The sequence below is a fragment of the Lolium perenne genome, chromosome 5, assembly GCF_019359855.2.
Source record: "Lolium perenne isolate Kyuss_39 chromosome 5, Kyuss_2.0, whole genome shotgun sequence".
Taxonomy (NCBI): Eukaryota; Viridiplantae; Streptophyta; class Magnoliopsida; order Poales; family Poaceae; genus Lolium; species Lolium perenne.
This window is the reverse complement of record NC_067248.2, coordinates 77469487-77491692: the sequence shown is the minus strand read 5'-3', so window position 1 is coordinate 77491692 and position 22206 is coordinate 77469487. Positions and strand designations below refer to the sequence as shown.

Here is a 22206-nt window from a genome sequence, read left to right as displayed (position 1 = left end):
CGGCTCTTTGAGCCGATTCACAGGACAACCTGAGAGCCGATCGAGGCTCGTATTTAACGTGTACGTGTGTGCCCTGCAGGAAACTAAGCGAGGCATCATCCACACCTTCCTGACCAGGTATAGGTCAGGTGGCACGCCCTTGCGACCCAGCATCGGCGCGCGACCAGGAGGCTTTGCGGGCCGTCGCTCTGAGGGACTGGGGCCAGCCGCAGCCCTAGTCATTCCCGGCTCTACCGTGTTGGCCAGTCGCTGCCCGCCGGTGGGTTTCTGACGCCAACAGATAGCTACTTTGTTGAATTTGCTCCCACTACAATTAATAAGAATGACTATGCTTATGTTGGGAGTAGTAATTATTTTATGCATGAGACTCATGATAAGAATGCTTTATGTGATAGTTATATTGTTGAGTTTGCTCATGTTGCTACTGAAAGTTATTATGAGAGAGGAAAATATGGTTGTAGAAATTTTCATGTTACTAAAACACCTCTCTATGTGCTGAAATTTTTGAAGCTACACTTGTTTTGTCTTCCTATGCTTGCCATTTTGCTCTTCATGAACTTGTTTATTTACAAGATTCCTTTGCATAGGAAGCATGTTAGACTTAAATGTGTTTTGAATTTGCCTCTTGATGCTCTCTTTTGCTCCAACTTCTATTTCTTGCGAGTGCATCATTAAAACTGCTGAGCCCATCTTAATGGCTATAAAGAAAGAACTTCTTGGGAGATAACCCATGTGTTTCTTTACTACAGTACTTTGTTTTATATTTGTGTCTTGGAAGTTGTTTACTACTGTAGCAACCTCTCCTTATCTTAGTTTTGTTGCATTTTTGTGCCAAGTAAAGTTCTATGCTAAAGTTGATGTTATATTTGGGATCGCTGCGCAGAAACAGCATTGCTGTCTGTCACGAATCTGGGCCTAAGTCTCTGTAGAAAATTCGAAAAAATCTGCCAATTTACGAGCGTGATCCTCAGATATGTACGCAACTTTCATTAGTTTTGAGTTTTTCTATTTGAGCAAGTCTGGTGCCATCTTAAAATTCGTCTTTACGGACTGTTCTGTTTTTGACAGATTCTGCCTTTTATTTCGCATTGCCGCTTTTGCTTTGTTGAATGGGTTTCTTTGTTCCATTAACTTTCAGAAGTTTTTTGCAATGTCCAGAAGTGTTAAGAATGATTGTGTCACCTCTGAACATGTGAATTTTTGATTATGCACTAACCCTCTAATGAGTTTGCTTGAAGTTTGTGTGAAGGAAGTTTTCAAGGGTCAATAGAAGAGGGTGATATAATGTGATCGAGAAGAGTGAAAGGTCTAAGCTTGGGGATGCCCCGGTGGTTCATCCCTGCATATTTTAAGAAGACTCAAGCATCTAAGCTTGGGGATGCCCAAGGCATCCCCTTCTTCATCGACAACTTATCAGGTTTCTTCTAGTGAAACTATATTTTTATTCAGTCACATCTTATGTACTTTACTTAGAGCGTCTGTATGCTTTTATTTTTATTTTTGTTTTGTTATCTTAGTTCTCTGAATAAGTCCATCCTTGTGTGGGAGAGAGACACGCTCCGCTGGTTCATATGAACACATGTGTTCTTACCTTTTAATGTTCATGGCGAAGGTTGCAAACTGCTTCGTTCATTGTTATTCGGTTGGTTAAGGAAATGTTGCATGTGGTAGTGGTATAATGAAACACTTGCATAATCTTGTAGATCATTGAGCTTTGGTAACTTGATTCTTTGCAAATGTTTTGAGGTATTTAGATGGTAAAACTTGTTGGCTGAATAAGTTAAAATTAGTAGTGGATTGTTGTCTTTAAGCTTGTGCCGTACTACAAACTCTATTTAAATAGTTGAAGGCGTAGTTGGACTTGATAGCTTTCCATGTCTAAAGGTTCATCGTAATGACTAAGTTGTGCTGAAGGTCGGTGAAATTTTAAATCATGCTCTTAATGTTGAACCTGCTAGATGTTTGCAATAAGCTTGTGAGTTCTTTTTGACTAATGTTAAGCTACGGTTTTTGGCACTTCCACCATCCATATTTGCTAGCCTCTTCGGTACTGTGCATTGCCTTTTGCTCACATTGAGAATTGTGCATACTTCGCCTGTACATCCAAACCCGTGGGAGGACTTCCTCTTGTTCTCCTGCACATAAGCCCATACATCTCCTCAAAACAGCCACCATACCTACCTACCACAGCATTTCCATAGCTGTTCCGAGATATATTGCCATGCAACATACATTTTACATTACATGCCATGTTGTCATTTATTATTTGTATATTGCTTTGCATGATTCTATACAGCTGACGTGTGGTTTACCCATGTTACGCTAGATCATTGCACATCCTGCTACACTGGCAGAGGCATACAGTTCATACATCATGTTTTATTCATTATGAGTTATTTGTACCAAAAAGTGTGTTGTCATATTAGGATGTTGCCCCTAAAAGTGAAAAGAGCCATGGAGGCCATCAAAAAGAAAAATAAAAGAAAGAAAAAAATAGAAAAGAAAAAAAGAAAAGAAAGAAAAGAAAGAAAAGAAAAGAAAAAGAAAAGAAAAAAAGAGAATAAAGAAAAAGGGGGCAGCATTACTATCTTTTATCCACACTTGTGCTCATGTTTAGCACCTACACTCCATATGAGAGAGTTTTCATGTTTTACTAGTATAACTATGTGGGGAATTTACACTATAGAACTTGGGTTGTATATTCCAATGATGAGCCTCCTCAAAAGTGCTCTAGGTCTTCGTGAGCAACCAAGTTGGATGCACCCCCACTAGTTCCATTGGAGAGCTTTCATACACATATAGCTCTATGTGCATCCGTTGCATGGCAATCACTACTCCTTGCATAGCTTCGATTATAAGACTTCCTCTTGTCTAGTAATCATTTATAGCTTTGTAAGACTTTCTCTCATTGGCCTTCCAAACCCCCATTAACGTTCTTTATGCCATAACATCCTGGTGCTAATACCAAATGCTTGCGCTCACCGGTTGAGTAGACTTCGAAACAGTTGATTCATGACGTTCATGTTTATGTTTACTTGACTGAATCCTTCTTATGTTGTGAAAATTTACTTGATGCTTGGAATGAAGGATAGAACTTCTACGCTGAATACTTAACACATCTTTAATGAACTTTGTGCGGTTTCATGTCTTTGAAGCAATAGTTCATGAAAACTTCTAGCTTGTTTAACTCTTGCATTATCATCTCTTATATCAATATAGACATTTGCTTTGAGTGATTTGATCTCAGTTCACATGCTTTACATCATTATTGGATCAAGATTATGTTGGTAGCATGTCACTTAAGAAATTATCTTTGTTATCGTTTTACCTGCTCGGGACGAGCAGAACTAAGCTTGGGGATGTTGATACGTCTCCAACGTATCTATAATTTCTTATGTTCCATGCTTGTTTTATGACAATACCTACATGTTTTATACACATTATATGTCATATTTATGCATTTTCTGGAACTAACCTATTAACAAGATGCCGAAGTGCCAGTTCCTGTTTTCTGCTGTTTTTGGTTTCAGAAATCCTAGTAAGGAAATATTCTCGGAATCGGACGAAATCAACGCCCAAGTTCCTATTTTCCCCGGAAGCATCCAGAACACCCGAGAGCCACCAGGGAGGGGGCACAGGCCCACCAAACCACATGGCGGCGCGGCCAGGGGTGGGCCCGCGCCACCCTATGGTGTGGGCACCCTGGTGCCCCTCCTGCGCCGCCTCTTCGCCTATATAAAGCCCCTGCATCGAAAACCCTTACAGAGAGAGCCACGGTACGCGAAACCTTCCAGAGCCGCCGCCATCGCGAAGCCAAGATCTGGGGGACAGGAGTCTCTGTTCCGGCACGCTGCCGGAGCGGGGAAGTGCCCCCGGAAGGCTTCTCCATCGACACCGCTGCCATCTCCACCGCCATCTTCATCACCGCTGCTGCTCCCATGAGGAGAGAGTAGTTCTCCATCGAGGCTCGGGGCTGTACCGGTAGCTATGTGGTTCATCTCTCTCCTATGTACTTCAATACAATAATCTCATGAGCTGCCTTACATGATTGAGATTCATATGATGATGCTTGTAATCTAGATGTCATTATGCTAGTCAAGTGAGTTTTACTTATGTGATCTCCGGAGACTCCTTGTCCCACGTGTGTAAAGGTGACAGTGTGTGCACCGTGTGGGTCTCTTAGGCTATATTTCACATAATACTTATTCACTGTTATGAATGGCGTAGTGAAGTGCTTATTTATATCTCTTTATGATTGCAATGAGCATCGTATCACAATTTATCTATGTGCTACTCTAGCAATGTTATTAAAGTAGTTTTATTCCTCCTGCACGTGTGTAAAGGTGACAGTGTGTGCACCGTGTTAGTACTTGGTTTATGCTATGATCATGATCTCTTGTAGATTGCGAAGTTAACTATTGCTATGATAATATTGATGTGATCTATTCCTCCTACATATGCATGAAGGTGACAGTGTGCATGCTATGTTAGTACTTGGTTTAGTCTTTTGATCTATCTTACACTAAAGGTTACTAAAATATGAGCATTATTGTGGAGCTTGTTAACTCCGGCATTGAGGGTTCGTGTAATCCTACGCAATGTGTTCATCATCCAACAAGAGTGTAGAGTATGCATTTATCTATTCTGTTATGTGATCAATGTTGAGAGTGTCCACTAGTGAAAGTGTAATCCCTAGGCCTTGTTCCTAAATACTGCTATCGCTGCTTGTTTACTGTTTTACTGCGTTACTATTGCTGCGTTACTACTGCTGCGTTACTACTGCTTGTTTACTGTCCTGGGCAAAGCACTTTTCTGGTGCCGTTGCCACTACTATTTCATACCACCTGTATTTCACTATCTCTTCGCCGAACTAGTGCACCTTTTAGGTGTGTTGGGGACACAAGAGACTTCTTGCTTTGTGGTTGCAGGGTTGCATGAGAGGGATATCTTTGACCTCTTCCTCCCTGAGTTCGATAAACCTTGGGTGATCCACTTAAGGGAAACTTGCTGCTGTTCTACAAACCTCTGCTCTTGGAGGCCCAACACTGTCTACAGGAAAGGAGGGGGAACGTAGACATCAATGAACTAGCCCCAACTACCATTATCCCTGTACAATATATAATTGTGTATCAAGAGATATGTGGTAAATTCGACAAAATTATTGGATGATTATAAAGTTGGAGATTTTCGCTGATTCTTCGATTCAAGTAAAATCTCGGGGGCTACTGACATAGGCATCCCAATGGGCCTGCCGAAGATGGTACCCAGGGTTTACTGAAGGCCCACAAGTCGAAGAATATGAAGTTCGGAAGCCCAATCAGTATTAAGGAAAGTTAGAATTGTATTAGGAAAGATAGAGACTTGTAATTTACGGGACGGGTTAGAAACCCTCCCGGACACTGTAACTTGTGTATTACGAATCTCTCGGCTCCACCTCCTATATAAGGGGGAGTCGAGGGACAAAGAGAGGATCGAATCAATTGTCAACATAACCCTAGTTTCTTAATCATCGAGTACTTTTCGGCTGAAACCTTCGAGATCTACTTGCCCTCTACTTCCAACCAAACCCTAGTCTACAATACGTAGGCATTGATAAGTTAATACCTTGTCACATGGGCCCACCTGTCAGGCCTCATCTTTTTTTCCACTCCCTATCCTTCTTCCTCCTCCTCAGTTGTTTCTCTCCCACCAAATTTCGGTAGCAATGGCGGCTGCTGTGTAGCGCGGGCCGCGTGACAGTGCTGCCCAACGTCCGGCGACGGGCGACCAACTCCTGGGCCGCCGTCCACGATACCTGCTCTTCGCCAATATGATGTCGGTTTCGCTCGACCCCATCGGCCTCTTCCCGCGCCGGCGAGCGCGCCACCACGACTAGCACCACCGATCGGAGCCGTGCCGGTGCCGCTTCCCGGCTCTTCCTCGCCCGCCCCACAGCTTTCGCCACCGCGTGGCTCACCCCGCACGGCCGCACCACTGGTAGTAGGCCACGCTCGCCAGCCCTTTGCCTCCCGTTCCCCCGGCGCATGCGAGCTTGGGGGATGGGGAAGGCCGCAGGCGAGCTCGGGAACGGGGAAGGCCGCCGGTGCAGACGAGCTCGAGGACGGGGTCGGCGGCGGGCGAGATCGGGGACGGGGATAGCCGCAGGCAAGCTCGGGGACGGGGAAGGCCATCGGCACAGGGCGAGCTCGGGGACGGGGAAGGCAGCCGGCGCAGGCGAGCTCGGGGACGAGGATGGCTGCGGGCGGGGGCGAGCGTCGGCTAGGGATGGGTGAACGCCAGGAAAAATGGAAGAGAAAATATAGAGGAGGAACAAGAAGAATAGGGGAAAGATGTGGGGCTGACAGTTGGGCTCCACGTTCAACTCATCTTCTTCTCCATCTGTATCGCCAACTCAGCACTGATAGATGGGGCTCACCGGACAGAGTTGCTGTTAAAATGTTGAGGTATTGGACCAGAGGTACAACAACTTGTCTTCTATGTGCATTTTCATACAACATATCTCAAAGTGTGTTCCACTCATACAACAACTTATCCTGGACGTGCAAAACTCATACAATTCCATGTGGAGGTGACACGTGGCAGTTTCCAGGCGGGAGATGATGGTTTTCGTTGGAGCATTGAAGAAAATAGATAATTACGAATAGGTCCTCGCCCTCTCTCTGTATAACCACCATAGAAATCACGCAGGGTGTTGCGTTCTTTTCCTTTATCCTCATGGTTCGTGGGTGGTGAGGGCGGAGGCGACTTCGTGGGTGGCGGCGGCGGAGATGGCGGACGATCCTCGCCGGCGAGAGTGGCTTGAGGAACCTCCGCACTATGGTACTTCTCTTCATTGTTCTCGTTTTCTTTTTCCCGTCCTCTTCTCTGCTTTTCTCCTCCACGGCCATGGAATTCGCGAGGCCGATCTTGCTCATGTCCGGACGATTAGCTGCGCAAAATTAGTCGAGAACTTCGTTGTAGTGCTTAGGGATACATTTGGGAAAGGTTTTGCTCGATATGGTTAGTGTTCATGTCTGGCGACAATAAAAGTTGATCGGAAAAGCTCTGATTTTTGCAGATGAACAAGCCGATTCAGTTCTGATGAATGCATCTATTCCATTGCTGGTATTGTGTTTGTAACAATGTAGCAGTAATCCATCTTGTTTTACAAAGTTTAGGTCGAAATTAAAGTTGCACTCGTTTACTGAATATCAAGACTGTTGTTTTAACTGAATTTTGACAGTTCACTGTTAACTGAATTTTAACACTTGATCTGAATTCTGCAGATGATCCTGATAGGTTTACAGTTGAGTTGGATCACAATGGGTTTTTCTGTGGTCTCAAGGAGCATTTGCAGTATGTTGGTGGGACTGTGGATTTCTTTGACAATTGCAACACTGATACTTTCTCACTTCTGTGGCTTGAGGATTTTGTTAAGCAAGGAGGGAATGATATTACAGAGAAAACAAAGTTCTACTGATGTGTTCCTGGGAGTGACATGAGAGATGGATTGTGTCTCCTGGAGAATGATGGTGACATTGTTGCAATGATGGCAGTTGTGAGAGATGTGAAGACACTATCAATTATGGTGGATCATAACAATTTCTTGCATGGGCTGAGGATAGATGTAGTTGTGCCAATTCCAAGCAAATACACAGGAGCTAGAGATGGAGCAGAGCAAGAGAAAGAGATTGATGAAGAACCTGCGTCCTCTACATGTTTGTCATCAGGGGAGTTACATAGTGAGGATGAGGATGAGGATGATGGTAACACTGACAGTGATTTCTATGACAGTGACTATGATGTAGAAGATGGTGATGATGATTTGTTTCTAGATAACATTTACAAGGATGTTAATGACCACAATGAGTGCACAGACATAGTTGAGTGTGAGGATGATGCTAGTCTTGATCATGATAATTTGAAAATGACAAATGAGCAGCAGAAACTTCTGGAATACAAGTTCAAAGAATTCAACCCTGAAGTTGACATGGCAACCCCTGTCTTCAAAGTAGGCATTTTATTTTCTAGCATGGCTAAATGTAGGAAGGCTTTGACAGCTTATGGTGTGAATGAGAGAGTTAAGATTAGGAAGTCAAGGAATGAAGCAACTAGGCTTGATGCTCATTGTGAGGAAGGATGTCCTTGGATGATCAAGGTGTCAGAAGAGAAAAGGGACGGAGCCATTGTAGTGAGACAACATTGCAGTGAGCACACTTGTGAGAGGTACTGGGAGTTGAAATCACTGACAGCTCCTTTCCTCACCCAGATCTTCATTGATGTATTCAGAGATAACCAGAAACTAGGCTTGAAAGCATTTGCAGCCAAAGTTCAAAGGAAATTCAATATGTGCCCAAACAGATTTAAGTTGGGAAGGGCAAGGAAGGCAGCACTGAACATAATTCATGGGGATGAAAAGGAGCAGTTTGCCCTGTTATGTGACTATGGGCAGGAGTTGAGGAGATCATATCCTGGCTCAAGATTTTTCCTAACCACCAACCAAATTAAAGAAGCTGTAGATGATGTTCCCGAAGAGCATCTGGCCACATTATATTGGTCATATGAAGAGGGGTTTCTTGGAAGGTTGCAGGCCTCTGATATGCATAGGCATTGTGTGAGACACATTTACCAGAATTTTCACAAGAAACACAAAGGCCAAACTCTGAAGAATGATCTATGGGTAGTAGCAAGGTCTACAAATATTCCAACTTGGGAAAGAAATATGGAGAAAATGAAAGTGGACAGTGAAGAAGCTTGGGCATGGGTGGAGGAATTGCAGCCAAATACATGGATTAAAGCTTTTTCAATGATTTCCCAAAATGTGAGATGCTTCTGAATAATCATTCTGAAGTTTTTAACAGCTACATTCTTGAGGCTAGAGAGTTTCCTGTACTATCAATGTTGGAAACCATTTTCAGCAAAATGATGCATAGAAATGCCTATCACTCCTGGCCCTATAAATGATCCAATGCATCAAATGAGATCAATGGTGCATTAAATGGGCCAAGAGGTAACTCCATGTTCCATTATACCAATATTTCAATCAATATTTCAATCACTGTTTCCCTATACCAATATTTCAATCAATGTTTTAACAGGCTGCAGCTCATTTTCCTATACCAAGAGTGCAACAACCATTACCTGAAGAAAGTGCTTTTGTTGTGTCTGCAAGAGAAGAACTGCCACCTACAAAGCTAACCACTGCCCAACCAAGAGGTGGCTTAACTACAATAGGCAGGGCAAGTGCAAGAGGAAGAGGAGGAGAAAGAGAAGCTTGAAGAGGCAGAGCTACTGCACAAGCAGATAGAGGATGAGGAAGAGAAGCTGGAAGAGGCATAGCTACTGCACAAGCAGATAGAGGAAGAGCAAGTGCAAGAGGAAGAGGAAAAGAGATTAAAAGAAAAGAGCCAAATTTGGAAGAGGGGGCGAGTTCATCACAGCCACCAAAAGGAAGAGGGAGAGGAAAGAAACAACTTCATCAGCAGACAAATGTGGAGGAACCTACTGCATCAAATGCAAGAAGAAGAGATTACAACACAGGTCCAGGATCAACATATTATTTGCTATTTGGTGATGACCAACCAATAACTCAATTGCCTGATTTGAATGAGGCAGTGGCAGATCACATTCCAGAAGAAATTCAAAATAGTCAGACTGCACCTCAGTGAGATTTGTAATGCAATAACTGAATGATGTTTCAGATGCTAGAACTGAGTTATGTTTCAGATTTAAATTTGTAAACACTTGAATGCTATTAGTGCTACAAAAATGATGTTAGCACCCTTCAATTTATGAAATTCTATCATCACCGCCTGAATGCAATTCAATTACTGAAGAAATTCATATTTATTCCATAGTCATAGTTGGTTACAAGCATGGTTTTGTTCTCAGCAAGCATTGACCACCTACATTACATCAACAAGCATGGTTTTGATCTCTACCTCCCACTGATCATAGCAACAAGTACTAAACTAACAGAGAACAAGCACAAAATTACAAATTCCCTCCAATCCCTGCTTCTAAGCTCCTGCATATGCTTCTTCTGCAATTTCTTGTTCTCGGCCTTCCTGATCTCTAGCTCTAGCTCCACAGCCTTTAGCTTCATCAGCAGCAATGAATTCTCCTCTTGCAATTGTTCAACTTGTGATCTTGGATTTTTCTTCATGCAAACACAAACCAACTCAGTCCTAGCTTTAACTGAATTGCACTAAACACAACACAACACAGAAAGCATGTAACACTCACTCACCGGTGTTGAAGGAGAAGATGATCCTTGTGTTGTCGCCGACTCCATTGCCCAACCATCGCCATTCTTCCAGTAGTACTCACATGTCATCGTCGCCCATGGATCTCTCTCCTTCCAGATGCGCATGTCTTCCTCCTTCAATTTGCTGGGGGTGGTGGCAGGGGAGGCTACCGCAGGCTGTCGACCTGAGCCTCCATGATGCGAACCTGCTCCTCCAAGCTTACATTGGTTGGGATTGGCGGCCGCCAGCCATTGGGCTCTGCCATGGCTGCCCTCTCCTCCTCCGATGCGAGGCAGCAATACAGAAGCATGAACTTCTGGTAGAGCTTGTCGTAACGCCAACGCCTCTCCTCCACAACCCTCCTCTCTGTCGCCGCCCTCTCCTCCGCAGCACCATCTTCCTGCGCCGCCGCATGTCCACGAGCAGTAGCAGGTGCTGGGGGAACGGGCCTGCCCCTCCACCGCGGCCCTCCGCGGCGAGCACGGGCAAACCCTGGCGACGGCGACCGGCCGGTGCTCTCCATGCTCCCCTCCCCTTGGTCCGCCATGCATCAGCGCCCTGATTTCGCCGCTAGGGTTCAGACGAGAGGAGAGGAGAGGGGAACGAGAGGAGAGGAGAGGGAAACGAGACGAGAGGAGGGGAACGAGACGAGAGGTCGCACGCAAAATCTTCAATTCAAGAAGGACTTGTCTGCAAAAATGACTTGACCCTGGTCCAGGGGACGCGTGGCAGCTCCAGACACAAGTTGTACCACCGGTGCACGTCCAGGACAACCTTTTGTACCACCTGAACACACTTTCAGAGTTGTTGTATGAAAATGCACATAGAGAACAAGTTGTTGTACCTCTGGTGCAATTACCTCTAAAATGTTGTTAGACTACTATTTGCTCGATTTGTAGTAGTTTTTAGAAGAAAAAAAAATCCAAGAATGGTAGCAAACTAGCAATGCCTCAATAATGGTTGATTTGCGCAATTTAGTCCACCTCCCGACATGCCCTCGCCAGTCGCCACTCCTCAGTCCTCACGCCACCGTGCCAGGGTCCCCGCTGGCCGCTGCTACACCCTGCCGCCAGTCGGCAAGCCCCCGCGCCCGCGGCGCTGGACCCTCAATCTACCACCGCTTCGCACCTCCCCGCGCCTCCAGGGGCTTCTGCCGCCGGCCACCGAGAGCCCGCGCCACCCCGCCGAATCTTCCGAGCGCGTCACCATGTAGGCGCGACGCGTCGACGAGCGCGCTGAAGAACGGCTCAATCTGGGGGGCTTGGCCGCGTCGGAGAGCGAGCTGAAGAAAGGCGCGACGGGGAGGAGGGAGGGGCCAGCGCGAGCGGGTTGGCGACGTGGATGCCAATGCCGCAGGACGCGCAGAGCGCGGCGGCGCCGCGTTCTCGCAGAGCCTTGACGCCTCGCGGCGCTCCGGCGTGTGCTGCTCAGTCCCCGGAACGCCTCTGCGCGCGTCGACGCGACGCGACCGCCGCGCTGGTCCTCTCCCTCGAGCCGGCGAACAAGGTGCGTGTCGTCTGCGCGGGAGCTGTTCCGGCGCTCGTCGAGGTGCTCCGCTCGGGCGGCTCGGCGCCGGAGGCACGAGAGCACGCGGCCGACGCGCTCAACAAGGAGAACCGCCCCGCCATCGGCGTGCTCGGCGCGGTAACTCATCCTGCACCCGCGAACCACCCGTGCGCACGACGCGACGCCGAGATGGTGATCGACCACATCTCCCTCGTCGCCGTCAACAAGTTCAAGAAGCAAGAACGAACGCTTCCCGGGCGCTTCTTGTCGTCCAGCGTCGCTGAGCGGATGTCCATCGGCAGGCTGGCTCTTACGGTCGCATGGAGGGAGGAGGGAAAGTGGAGGTGAGGCGCGGTCACGCGTGTGCCGGGGGAGGATGGGAGAGGGGCACATCGGCAAAACAGTTGCAGGGCCACACTAGCACCATGTCATTGGCACCTGCACAAAACTGCCTAGCAAAACAGCTTAAGATGAGTCCCGGGGGTCATTTGGCTTGTCTGGTTGGAGGATTAAGTATGCTAGTTTGAACTTCAGGGAATGCTGAGAACAAAACTTGTGGGGCTATATGAACTTCTTTCAGATTGCTACCAAGTCGGATCGTCATGACAAGTTTGTTTGAAGGTAATTTCTTTTTAATGTTTTATTACTCGGCTCCTTCGGTTCATGGGCGTGCTATTCAGATATGCCTTTCACGGCTTAACAAAGAAACCCTCCACTTTTAGATTATCTGGGCTGTTGGCTGTGAACTATGTTACCAACTAGACAGTTATACATCATCTCAAAAAAAACTAGACAGGTATACATGGAGTGGATCAGTAGAATGTTTCTATCTCACATTATAAAAGAGGGATTTTTTTTTGTTTCATGGCAACTTTTAGAGAAATCTTGTGCAATATTCTAGACAGATGCTTCAGTGTCTCCAGTTGGCCCTTGTAGGTAATCTCATATGAGTTTGCTGCAGTTCATGTACCATTGAGAAAATGAAAATTAAGACTGCTTCAGTTTAGCTGCCCCCATTTGGTCATAGTAGATATTTCATATAGTTTTACTGCAGTTTATTTGCCATTTAGCTCTTGGAAACATGATTTGCTGAATTAATACAGAACTCCTTTGGTTTGTTTGTTTGTTGAACTGCTTGTGTTAGACTACAAGATAGATTCATAATGGTTAGGTTGTATTCAGGTTTAGAAAGTACTAACCATTAGTTGGTTAACTTATACTTTGTGTGATTCTCAAATTTTCTCGTTCCATGACTTATGTATCTGTGCGATTTGACGATTTTTTTCCATTTCATCCTCTGTAGGAGAAACTATGAATTTTCTGAAGAATCTAAGGATCTTCCTCTTCAAGCGGAGAAATGCTTATCTGAGGTAACTTATGCTACAGAATTTAGGTTACTCTCTTTTCTCCGTGGATGTTTCAGAGCATGCTGCATAATTATTCAACGTGGTATAGTTAATAGTTCAATTCATCAACTGCAAACTTATGCTTACATCTTTCGCAACGAAGTAACTTTTATGAGAATGTCCAGGCATATATACTGTATTTAATTTGATGACATTGTATACTATACATAGTTTATACATGGAGTAGAGTGTTTCTATCCCACATTGAAACTTAATTGTCACACCATTACTTGCCTATTATTTTCTAAGGGTATTAACCGAGACAACATTTCTTTCGATAATCAGGTATCTGTGCTACATATTGTTGTCGCGGATTCAGATTGACGCATCATTTTGGGTTTATGTAATTTTAAGGATGAGTTCCACAAGTATGTTAACCTCATTCAGAAATCAGGGACACAGGCAAGGGGAATTGGCAAGGCCCTATGATCCAAGAACTGCATGTATGCCCTTTGTGCTTGTTGAATTTTATCTGCATTTGATGCCTTATACTTGGTTCCCCTAAAGGAGTACAGTTAAGAGGCATACCTGTATCAAACTGATGTCGTTTCATTTTTGTTTCATATCAACATGTTTCATTCTTTTGGCTATGAATTGCGGGAGGAAATGAACTACATGTATCTGGCAAATCGATTGTTCTGCATGGGAAAGTTGAGGTACACATTTTTTCTTTATGGCCTCTTCTATTTTGCCGCCATTTATGTGTACACCCGAGTGTTTTTTTACTGTACTGTAATGCCAGGTTGTAACCATTCTCATGCTACCGAGGTCTGAAGCTTATAACCAATTCTTGCCATCCTCCGAATTCTATCTTGGTTGCGTTGGTCTCTCCATCCATAAAGTTTACTATATAGTGCTTAGTTGGTGTCTAGTTAGCCATGGGGTAAATTTTGGAAGAAGTTGGTTCAGTGCTGAAAGCCACACTCATCATATTCATTGAACTAATCGCTAGCACTTCATAGCTTTCCTATATGGTTTGATTTCCCTCATTGTTTTGACCAGAATGGACCATTTGGGCATATCATGCAGCTGGTTCAATTTGTTTCTAATTTCTTTTGTGGTTCCTGTGTGCAGTTGAAATTTTATCTTCTTTAGTTACATGTCTGTTTTAGTTGTCTGCAATGCTGTTGTTGCTATTCTGTAGGGCGACCATGTTCTATTGAATTTACACATAGACTGCTGTCTTCATAAGCCTCAAGCCATTAACTGAAATTATAAAAGAATGGGTTTTATTTTGTTTCAGAGCAACTGTAGAAAAATCTTGTGCAATATTCTCGACAGATGCTTCAGTTTTCAGTGTCTCCAGTTGGTCCTTGTAGATAATTCATATGATCTTGCTGCAGTTCATGTGCCACTGAGACATTGAGCAAATGGAAATTAAGATTGCTTCTGTTTTACTGCCCCCATTTGGTCACAGTAGATAATTTCGTATAGTTTTACTGCACTTTATTTGCCATTTAGCTCTTGGAAACATACTTTGCTGAATTAATGCACAATTCCTTTGGTTTGTTTTGTTTGTTGAGCTGCTTGTGTTAGACTAGAAGATAGATTCAGAATGGTTAGAATGTATTCAGGTTAAGGAAGTAGTAACCATCAATTGGTTAACTTATACTTTAGTAGACGTGTGATGTTCTCAAGTTTTCTCATTCCATATGCATCTATGCGATCTGTCAATTCTTCCATTTCATTCTCTGTAGGAGAAACTATGAATTTTCTGAAAAATCCTCTTCAAGCGAAGAAATGCTTATCTGAGGTAATTTATGGTAGTACAAGATTTAGGTTACCTTGTTTTCTCCGTGGATGTTTCAGAGCGTGCTCCTTAAATTGTTCAACGTGTTACAGTTAATAGTTTAATTCATTCATAGTGTCAATTCATCATCCGCAAACTTTTGTTGATCATGACAGTAGTTCAGACAGACAGAAATAAGCTGCCTGGGAGCAGTAGTACTAATAATTTGTAATGGGTAAGCTGGGGTACCCCGCACTAGTTGCAAAGTATTGACTCCATTTTTCCTTTTTTTTGGTTGCAAAAGAAAACAGAAATAGAATTCCTTTTCCTTTCGTTTCAGCGAACCATAACGGCCACGCGGTTAGCGTACAAGATACGGTAATCGTAACAACCGACTCAAAATTGCAGTTGGCTCCCCCAAACTCTGAGAAAGTTCCAGAAAGCCCCCAACGGATTCCCCCAATTTATTTTGCTTGCTTCTCTTCCCGCTCCGGCTCGTCTTCTTCTCGCGCAGCAATTCCCCCCACCACCTCGCGCTTCTCGCCGGCTCGTCCCGCTCCGCCGCCGCCGCCGCCGCCGCCCCCGCCCCCGCGATCGATGGATACCCCCCGCCTCCAGCTCCGCGCTCGAGGAGCGCCGCTCGCGGTGCCGCCCCGCATGGCCACGGGCCCCTTCCCGATTACCATGGAGGGGAAGACCGTGCACTTCCGCTGCAGGTGCCAGAAGTATGGCGGAGACGTCGCCAAGGTGGATCGAGGCGACGGCGAGGATGGGTCTTCCTCGACCGTGCTTGTACAGTTATCCTGCAGGCCCCCCAAGCGTCCGTTCGCTTTTGGAGAGCGGGCCTTCATCGAGACTCCGGTGGGCTCCTGGCCGGGAACGGTTGCAGAGTTCAAGGGGACCAGTGATGCATCGCTGTACACCCTTGTTCCCGTCTCCGTTGCAGATTTCGGTAGTTGTTTCCCCCCTATCCCCTCCATTGATTGGCGTTCTATGTAGCACAAATTGCCTGGCGTGGGGTTTGTTTTGGGTGTCTGATGGAGATTTGTCCCCAGCGGAGGTAGTTGCAGATTTCGGTAGTTGTTTCCCCCCTATCCCCTCCATTAATTGGCGTTCTATGTAGCACAAATTGCCTGGCGTGGGGTTTGTTTTGGGTGTCTGATGGAGATTTGTCCCCAGCGGAGGTAGTTGTGATTTCGGTAGTTGTTTCCCCCCTATCCCCTCCATTACTTGGCGTTCTATGTAGCACAAATTGCCTGGCGTGGGGTTTGTTTTGGGTGTCTGCTGGAGACTTGTCCCCAGCGGAGGTAGTTGTGTTTTCCCCTCTCCCAATTCATTTGTTGACTGTTCTACGCAATAGAAATTGCTGGTCTCATTTGGGTGACTCTCAACTGATACCTAAAAAGTGAATTCGTTTTGAATATACTGGGTTTTTTTCCAGGGAAACAACATTATCAGATATGAGCTTATTTGTGCCATTGCATTTCGTTTATACATATATTCTAGAGTTTCTATGTTGTAATTCGAAACTTAACTTCAACTAGCTTACTTTGCTTAATCAAAACCATTGTCAACATTAGCTCATCGTTAAGTATAGCTTCGGTGCCTGCGGGTGCCTCTGAACTGATACCTAGCTACTAGGTAGGGACTGATTCAGCTTCAAATGTTTTAAGTAGCATGCCACACATTCCATTAATCAGGAAAATGAATTCTATATGTTCTGATTATCTTATACTGAATTTCCTCATCAGGGAAACAACATTGTCTCATTAATGTTACTAGCAGATATGAGCTTCTTCATGACATTGCATTTCATTTATATACACGCTTGCATGTATATCTTGTAACCAGAACTGAAGCTATGCCATAACCGAAATTAAACTGCAATCAGCTTACACCGCCCACACCTTTGTCAGCTATAGCTTGGTAGCCAGCATAATTTGGCGGGTAGCAGGAAGGACTATCATTTCTTTGACTCATCCACCACACTATTGTTTTCTGTCCACTTGATGAAAATGAATATGAAGCCTGCTTTAGACTATTTGTGGATTCAAATTGGTGCACATGTTCTTCTTGCAAACATTGTATAAACATGAGATATTGCTTTATTTGCAGCTTATGATGGCTTGGTGACAGTATATCCAGCCAAGTTCCAGAGAAGCCACCTCACGTTTTCCATGAATAACCTAGCAAATGGTTATTTTCTTTCTTCTTCGCCTTCTTCTTCTCTGACAACAAAATAACTGAAGTTTCTCTTATTTCGAAACCCAAACAAGCACAAATATACTCCGGAGGTCCCTACGTTATGTCCAATGTTGATGTATCTCTAACTTTTCTATATCTTTTTTTTATTTCTCGTGTTGCTGACTTATAAAGCAAGGAAACTTAAAGTTGGTTTAATTGGTAAGTTCTAATCATTTACCCTAGTCAAATATCTGTTTACACTATAAATTTATAAATATTGATTCCATTTCAACTTCTCAAGGCTTTGGAGCCCTTGGGATGCGCCTTGCTGAAGCACTAGTTGACAGTGAATTTATCGATCTTGTCGCCATAATCATTGATTGTCCTATCTCTGATATGGTAAGAGATTTTTCTAGCTAGGGCCCGTTCTCCTCTCTTTTTTGAGCTTTACAGTATCTTTCATTACTTGTGCAGCAAAGGGACTGGAAAAAGAGTGCCATTAGCTTAAGGATCGAAGATGATAGAACCATTGTCTTTAAGAAGCAAAACAAGGGTGCCGATGAAGAAGTTCTGGTACGAGTAGTCCGTGACAGGTACATGATAAGAGAAAAAAAAATTTGTACCTACTATCCCAAACATGCTGAACTGTTGTTACTAATTACAAGTGCAATTTTGCTTATAGAATGTAACTTATTTTATTGATCAGTATAACATAGAAGTAAGCTCTATTAATATGTTAAGTGGGGCGGAGGTTTGGAATTGTTTAGAAGATCTTTGGTTGAATGTACTTTGTTGTACATGGACTAACTTTTGTAGTGCATAGAAGTAAGTGTCGGTAATCTATTGTAGGTTTAGATTACTTCTGGATTTGTTCCATAAAGCTTCCTCCATATAGTCATTATCGATCTCTTTGTTTTGGCATGTGTGCTCCTTTTGTTTGTTTGTATGTTCATACTTTACTAATCAGTATTCAGCACATTTACTGGCAGTAGTAGCTTTCCCTTAGTTCTGAAGTTCGAAACATGATAGTTTCAGATAAACTAGTTTGCATTAATTATTACATACATTTCTTCTGTGCATTTCAAATGGCATGCTTGGATGCCTTACAGCTGTGGTTTTTATAATATAATAGTCACATATTTCTGTTTCGTGATCTCTGTTTCTATAGCCCATGGGTATATCTTGAAGTTGAGGATCTGGTTATGAGTTGTCATAGTGCCACTTTATTATGAATTTATCATCTGCCTTGCTTATTCATCTTCCTGTTGCTGTGTTTCTGAACAAAAGTTTAGCCTCTGAATCTAATTTACTTTGCAGGGTTTCGTGGGAGCAAGTGTCTATTGATTATGTTGTCGATTCACTGCATATTGTGACTCATAACAAACATGTCATCCACTCAATGGCTTACGAAGGTGAGGATAAGGCCAAGGCTTATTCACTAGTTCATGATGATGAGGGCACCTGTAGCCAGATTCCCAAGGTTAGTGACTGAGGTGCCATAATCCTTAGCCTATTACATATACTGCTGCCTGGTACTTCTTGATGTTAGCAGAACGGCTAACATTCATAGTAATCCGATAACCTGGAACCAACTGATTGTCATGTCTGGTACAACACCAGAGGACTGTTAGGATAATTGGATTATTCTTATTTTTTGGTCATTTTATGGGTAGTGTGCGCAATGTAAGAAACAAATATTTATGGCTATTTAGGTCACTGCTGCAATGGAACTCAAGTTCAAATACGTGAAGATTGTCGTGACTACTGCTGGTACAATTGAGGTACTTCTTTTACTCCTGATATTCTTTCTACAGATCAAAGTAAGAAACAAAGCTAATGCTTCTGTTTTTTCACAGGCTCTGAAGTCAAACCTTGCAGAGTGGGACCATGAAGGATCTTCTGCACGTATATGCTTCCTGGCTCATAATAACCCTACGGAGAGAATATGCGATCCCTTCACAGATAAGTCTGATAACAAGTAAGTCAGTTTACCCATGGTTAATAGGGTGTTTTTGGCGCTGGGGTGCCTTCCTACAGTAAACTGTTGGGCCTGCCTTAGAATGTATCATTATGGTGTCCAAAAACATGAGGGTGCATTGGTTGATTATCATGGCATGTTGTTAGTTTGTTGTTGAGTAGAAATTTGGGGACCATTGGTAATTCAGTATAGCTAGTCCGGTTATATTGTGGGAATCTTAATCTGATGCAAGTATCTGTTGCAACGCTACTTGCCCTCTTAGTGTTGTCTGATGGGAAATTGTTATAACTTGCAAATGCCTAATGAGTTCATGCTTACCCCCTTTCATTTTGCTGATGGCAAAGTCTCGGGCGCGCCTTAGACTATATTGTTAAGGCATCCGCCATAATGAGGTACATTGGGTGATCATGATAGCATGTTTTTAGTATGCTGTTGAGTAGAATTTTCGTACTATTGGTAATTCAGTTTAGTGCTGTCATATTTTTGGAACCTGAATCTGAGGCGAGTATCTGTTGCACAGCTACTTGCCCTCTTAATTAGTGTTGTGTGATGGAGGTAAATTGCTATAACGTGCAAATGCCTAATGAGTACGTACCCCTTTCGTTTTGCATTGTGCATGCTGATGTACAATATCATACAGAAATTTTGATGTTCAGCATATCTACAAGGTGAGTTGTTCTACAATCTACAGTTGATGGGATTGCTCTGTGTTATATCAGTTAGTTCATTGTTCTAAGCATTTGATCTTGGTGATACTACCACGTTTTTATTGTAGTTCCTTGATGGAATGTCTGAAATTGCATGTTGTAACTTAGATTTTGTATTGCAGCAGTGTGGATGCCAGTAATCGAGCTTCCGCTCTATTGAGAATCTTTATTGATCTCATCAGACATGTGCCAATCAGTGGCTGCCAACTGGAGCTTTAGTGAAGATCACCTTGTTTTCCTCCCAGGCTACTCATGAGTGAGGTCCCATTCCATACATAAGAGTTCACACTTTGTATATAGTCATAGCTCCTATACCAGCTGTAAGAAACAAGGGACATGCATAGTTTCACGTCTCTGAAAGGCATGTGGTCGGTACTTTTCCAAGGGCTACAATTACACGGATGATGCAAAAAAAAAATTGTGGTTTGCAATAATCCTCACGCTTAAGTTTCATTCTGAATGAAAAGGAACTCTTCTTTCTACATAATTTGTTAGATATTGTGTTTTTGCTTGTCGACTGTATGACATTGCATTGTCTTCGGAACCTGAGATCACTATGTCCCCTCCGCCATTTCTATGAACCACCAGAGTTAATCACGGGTTCGCTGTACATCTGAGTAGGGGAAGCTTAGGGCATCTCCAACCGGGCGACCCATCCCGCGCCCGCGCGTCCGGATGGGTCCAAACGGACAAAAACCCGGCCCAGCGCGCGGACCCATCCCTAAAACGGACGGCGGGGGCGTCCGGATCGACGCAAACCCGGCCCAAATCTTGGACGGGTTTGCGTGGCCGCGGACGCGAAAGGCTGGTCGCTCGCGTCCTCCCTTGTCCGCCCCTGGCCCGCCTGTCTGCCTCCCAAAACACAAGCCCGTCGCACACATGTGAGAACCGGAACTTAACTTTCCGACCCTCCTGTGTTACTCGTCAATCCCAAGATCAATGTTGACGACACAGCGAAATGTATATCATTACAGACGTACAAAAATTAATAATTACAAGTTTGAATAGCCACATAGTGTGACATTCATTACAATCAGAAAGCACAGCGGATAAATAAAACGCGAAGTGACTCCATCTCAGCCACAGGCAGTTGATGTAGTCCACGAGGCCTCACTCTTCAATGTCGTTGTAGTTGTCGTAGTCTTCCTTTTCTTTGTAGTACTCTGAATATCAACAAAATTATTGCCATGAGTACATTTCGTACTCAACACACCCCCTCGATGCAAGACCTAATATATCTACATGAGGCTTCAAAGGAAGGCTGTAGGTTCTTTTGCATAAAAGCCAATTTTATTTGCAATACATTTGATAAAAGCATTTTTAGACGAAAACATGTTTCATAATGAGTGTAATATTTCTCATCAATGTGGTTGTCCTCGACAACTCACGTATCTCATAGGATTCAGATTCCAGGGAAAGAAGGAAAGGAGAGAGAGAGGGGGGCAAAGAGGGAAATAGCAAAACAGGTTCCTGTATGTCAAGAAGGATTCATGTGTCGTCCATGACCGTGGACACGGCTATTCGAATAGTTTTAACTCTGCAGAGGTTGTACACTTTGCCCACACGACACAACCCCGTCTTGTTGCCCACCAGCCGTCGCTGATTTAGTACACACCAATTGGTGTACCGGCAGAGGGGTCGTGACAAGGTCTTTTAGCTAGATCCCCCAAAGATGTGACATGCCCACCGGGTCTGGCGCATGGTATTGAGAGTACGTCCCCAAACCGGTCCCCCCATCTGTGCCGAAGGTTCTCCCGTAGGCAGCCACCTCATCTGCGGTACGGCGACATCAACACCTAAGGCTGACTAACTTACTTAACCAGGCCAGTGCCCATATAGCATGTGGTTGTACGGTTGTCACAATCTTCAAATCCAAGACTTATTAGGACCCTTAAGCGGCACGAACGACGGATTGCTCCCTCCAACTTGTGAAGGGCAGCCAATCGCTCCTTCAACATTTGATTCAGCTGTCGCTCGCGCCATGTTTAGATGGTAAATTTCACCCAGAGTAGAAGAGACAGAGAGAGTAGATGAAGCACCACGGCTAACCAGCCTAGCTCAACGAGCTCAACAACTTTCAAATGGGTATGTTTGACCCGAAGGTCGATCAATTCCTCCAAAGAGGCAATAGGAAGTATCCTAATGATTATTTAGCGTGCTAAGCATCTCTACTCTATCAGGATTATTATATAATCTCTACTCAGGGTATCAAGTAAAAGGCGACAAGCGAATCAAGGTTGGTGTGTCAATCGACACGCTAGCTACTGGAATAAAATAGCATATATATTTGTAAAACATAAAATAGCATGCAATTTGTAAAACTGGGATAAACATGATGAGAGGGCATGCCTTCGTTGATGAATCCTTCGTCTTTCTCAATAACCTGATTATGTCCATGTTCAACCTCGCCACTCCCTACTCATCGTAACGATAGCAAATATCAACAAAATAAATACCAAAACAATAATCA

General features: G+C 44.1%; 2 protein-coding genes and 1 non-coding gene across 4 annotated transcripts; all 3 read left to right on the top strand.

The window, feature by feature from the left end:
- The first annotated feature begins 12003 nt into the window (after positions 1–12003).
- On the top strand, positions 12004–14537 carry LOC127299512 (uncharacterized). Its single transcript, XR_011745966.1, has 3 exons — positions 12004–12353; positions 13036–13102; positions 13424–14537. It is a non-coding gene; the product is annotated as an uncharacterized protein (transcript).
- A 913-nt stretch (positions 14538–15450) lies between these two features.
- Positions 15451–17906, top strand: LOC127299511 (uncharacterized). The gene is made up of 7 exons (XM_071820823.1): positions 15451–15819; positions 16983–17063; positions 17244–17270; positions 17353–17450; positions 17526–17624; positions 17734–17802; positions 17901–17906. The coding sequence occupies exons 1-7, from the start codon at positions 15465–15467 to the stop codon at positions 17904–17906; spliced, it is 735 nt and encodes a 244-aa protein (XP_071676924.1). The 5' UTR covers positions 15451–15464.
- Positions 17907–18371: 465 nt separating this feature from the next.
- On the top strand, positions 18372–20218 carry LOC139831272 (uncharacterized). 2 transcript variants are annotated; one of them, XM_071820593.1, is made up of 4 exons: positions 18372–18531; positions 18764–18832; positions 18908–19029; positions 19862–20218. In XM_071820593.1, the coding sequence occupies exons 1-4, from the start codon at positions 18451–18453 to the stop codon at positions 19953–19955; spliced, it is 366 nt and encodes a 121-aa protein (XP_071676694.1). In that variant the 5' UTR covers positions 18372–18450; the 3' UTR covers positions 19956–20218. The 2 variants fall into 2 exon arrangements, with proteins under 2 accessions (XP_071676694.1, XP_071676693.1); XM_071820592.1 differs by having other exon boundaries at positions 19859–20214.
- Positions 20219–22206: the final 1988 nt, after the last annotated feature.

Coding starts and splice junctions, on each gene's coding strand:
- LOC127299511 (XM_071820823.1), top strand. CDS start 15,465: ATGGATACCCCCCGCCTCCAGCTCCGCGCTCGAGGAGCGCCGCTCGCG. Junction 15,820..16,982: donor CGTCTCCGTTGCAGATTTCG/GTAGTTGTTTCC, acceptor CTTTATTTGCAG/CTTATGATGGCTTGGTGACA. Junction 17,625..17,733: donor GTGCCGATGAAGAAGTTCTG/GTACGAGTAGTC, acceptor TTTTGCTTATAG/AATGTAACTTATTTTATTGA.
- LOC139831272 (XM_071820592.1), top strand. CDS start 18,451: ATGGCTTACGAAGGTGAGGATAAGGCCAAGGCTTATTCACTAGTTCAT. Junction 18,532..18,763: donor CCTGTAGCCAGATTCCCAAG/GTTAGTGACTGA, acceptor ATGGCTATTTAG/GTCACTGCTGCAATGGAACT. Junction 18,833..18,907: donor CTACTGCTGGTACAATTGAG/GTACTTCTTTTA, acceptor GTTTTTTCACAG/GCTCTGAAGTCAAACCTTGC.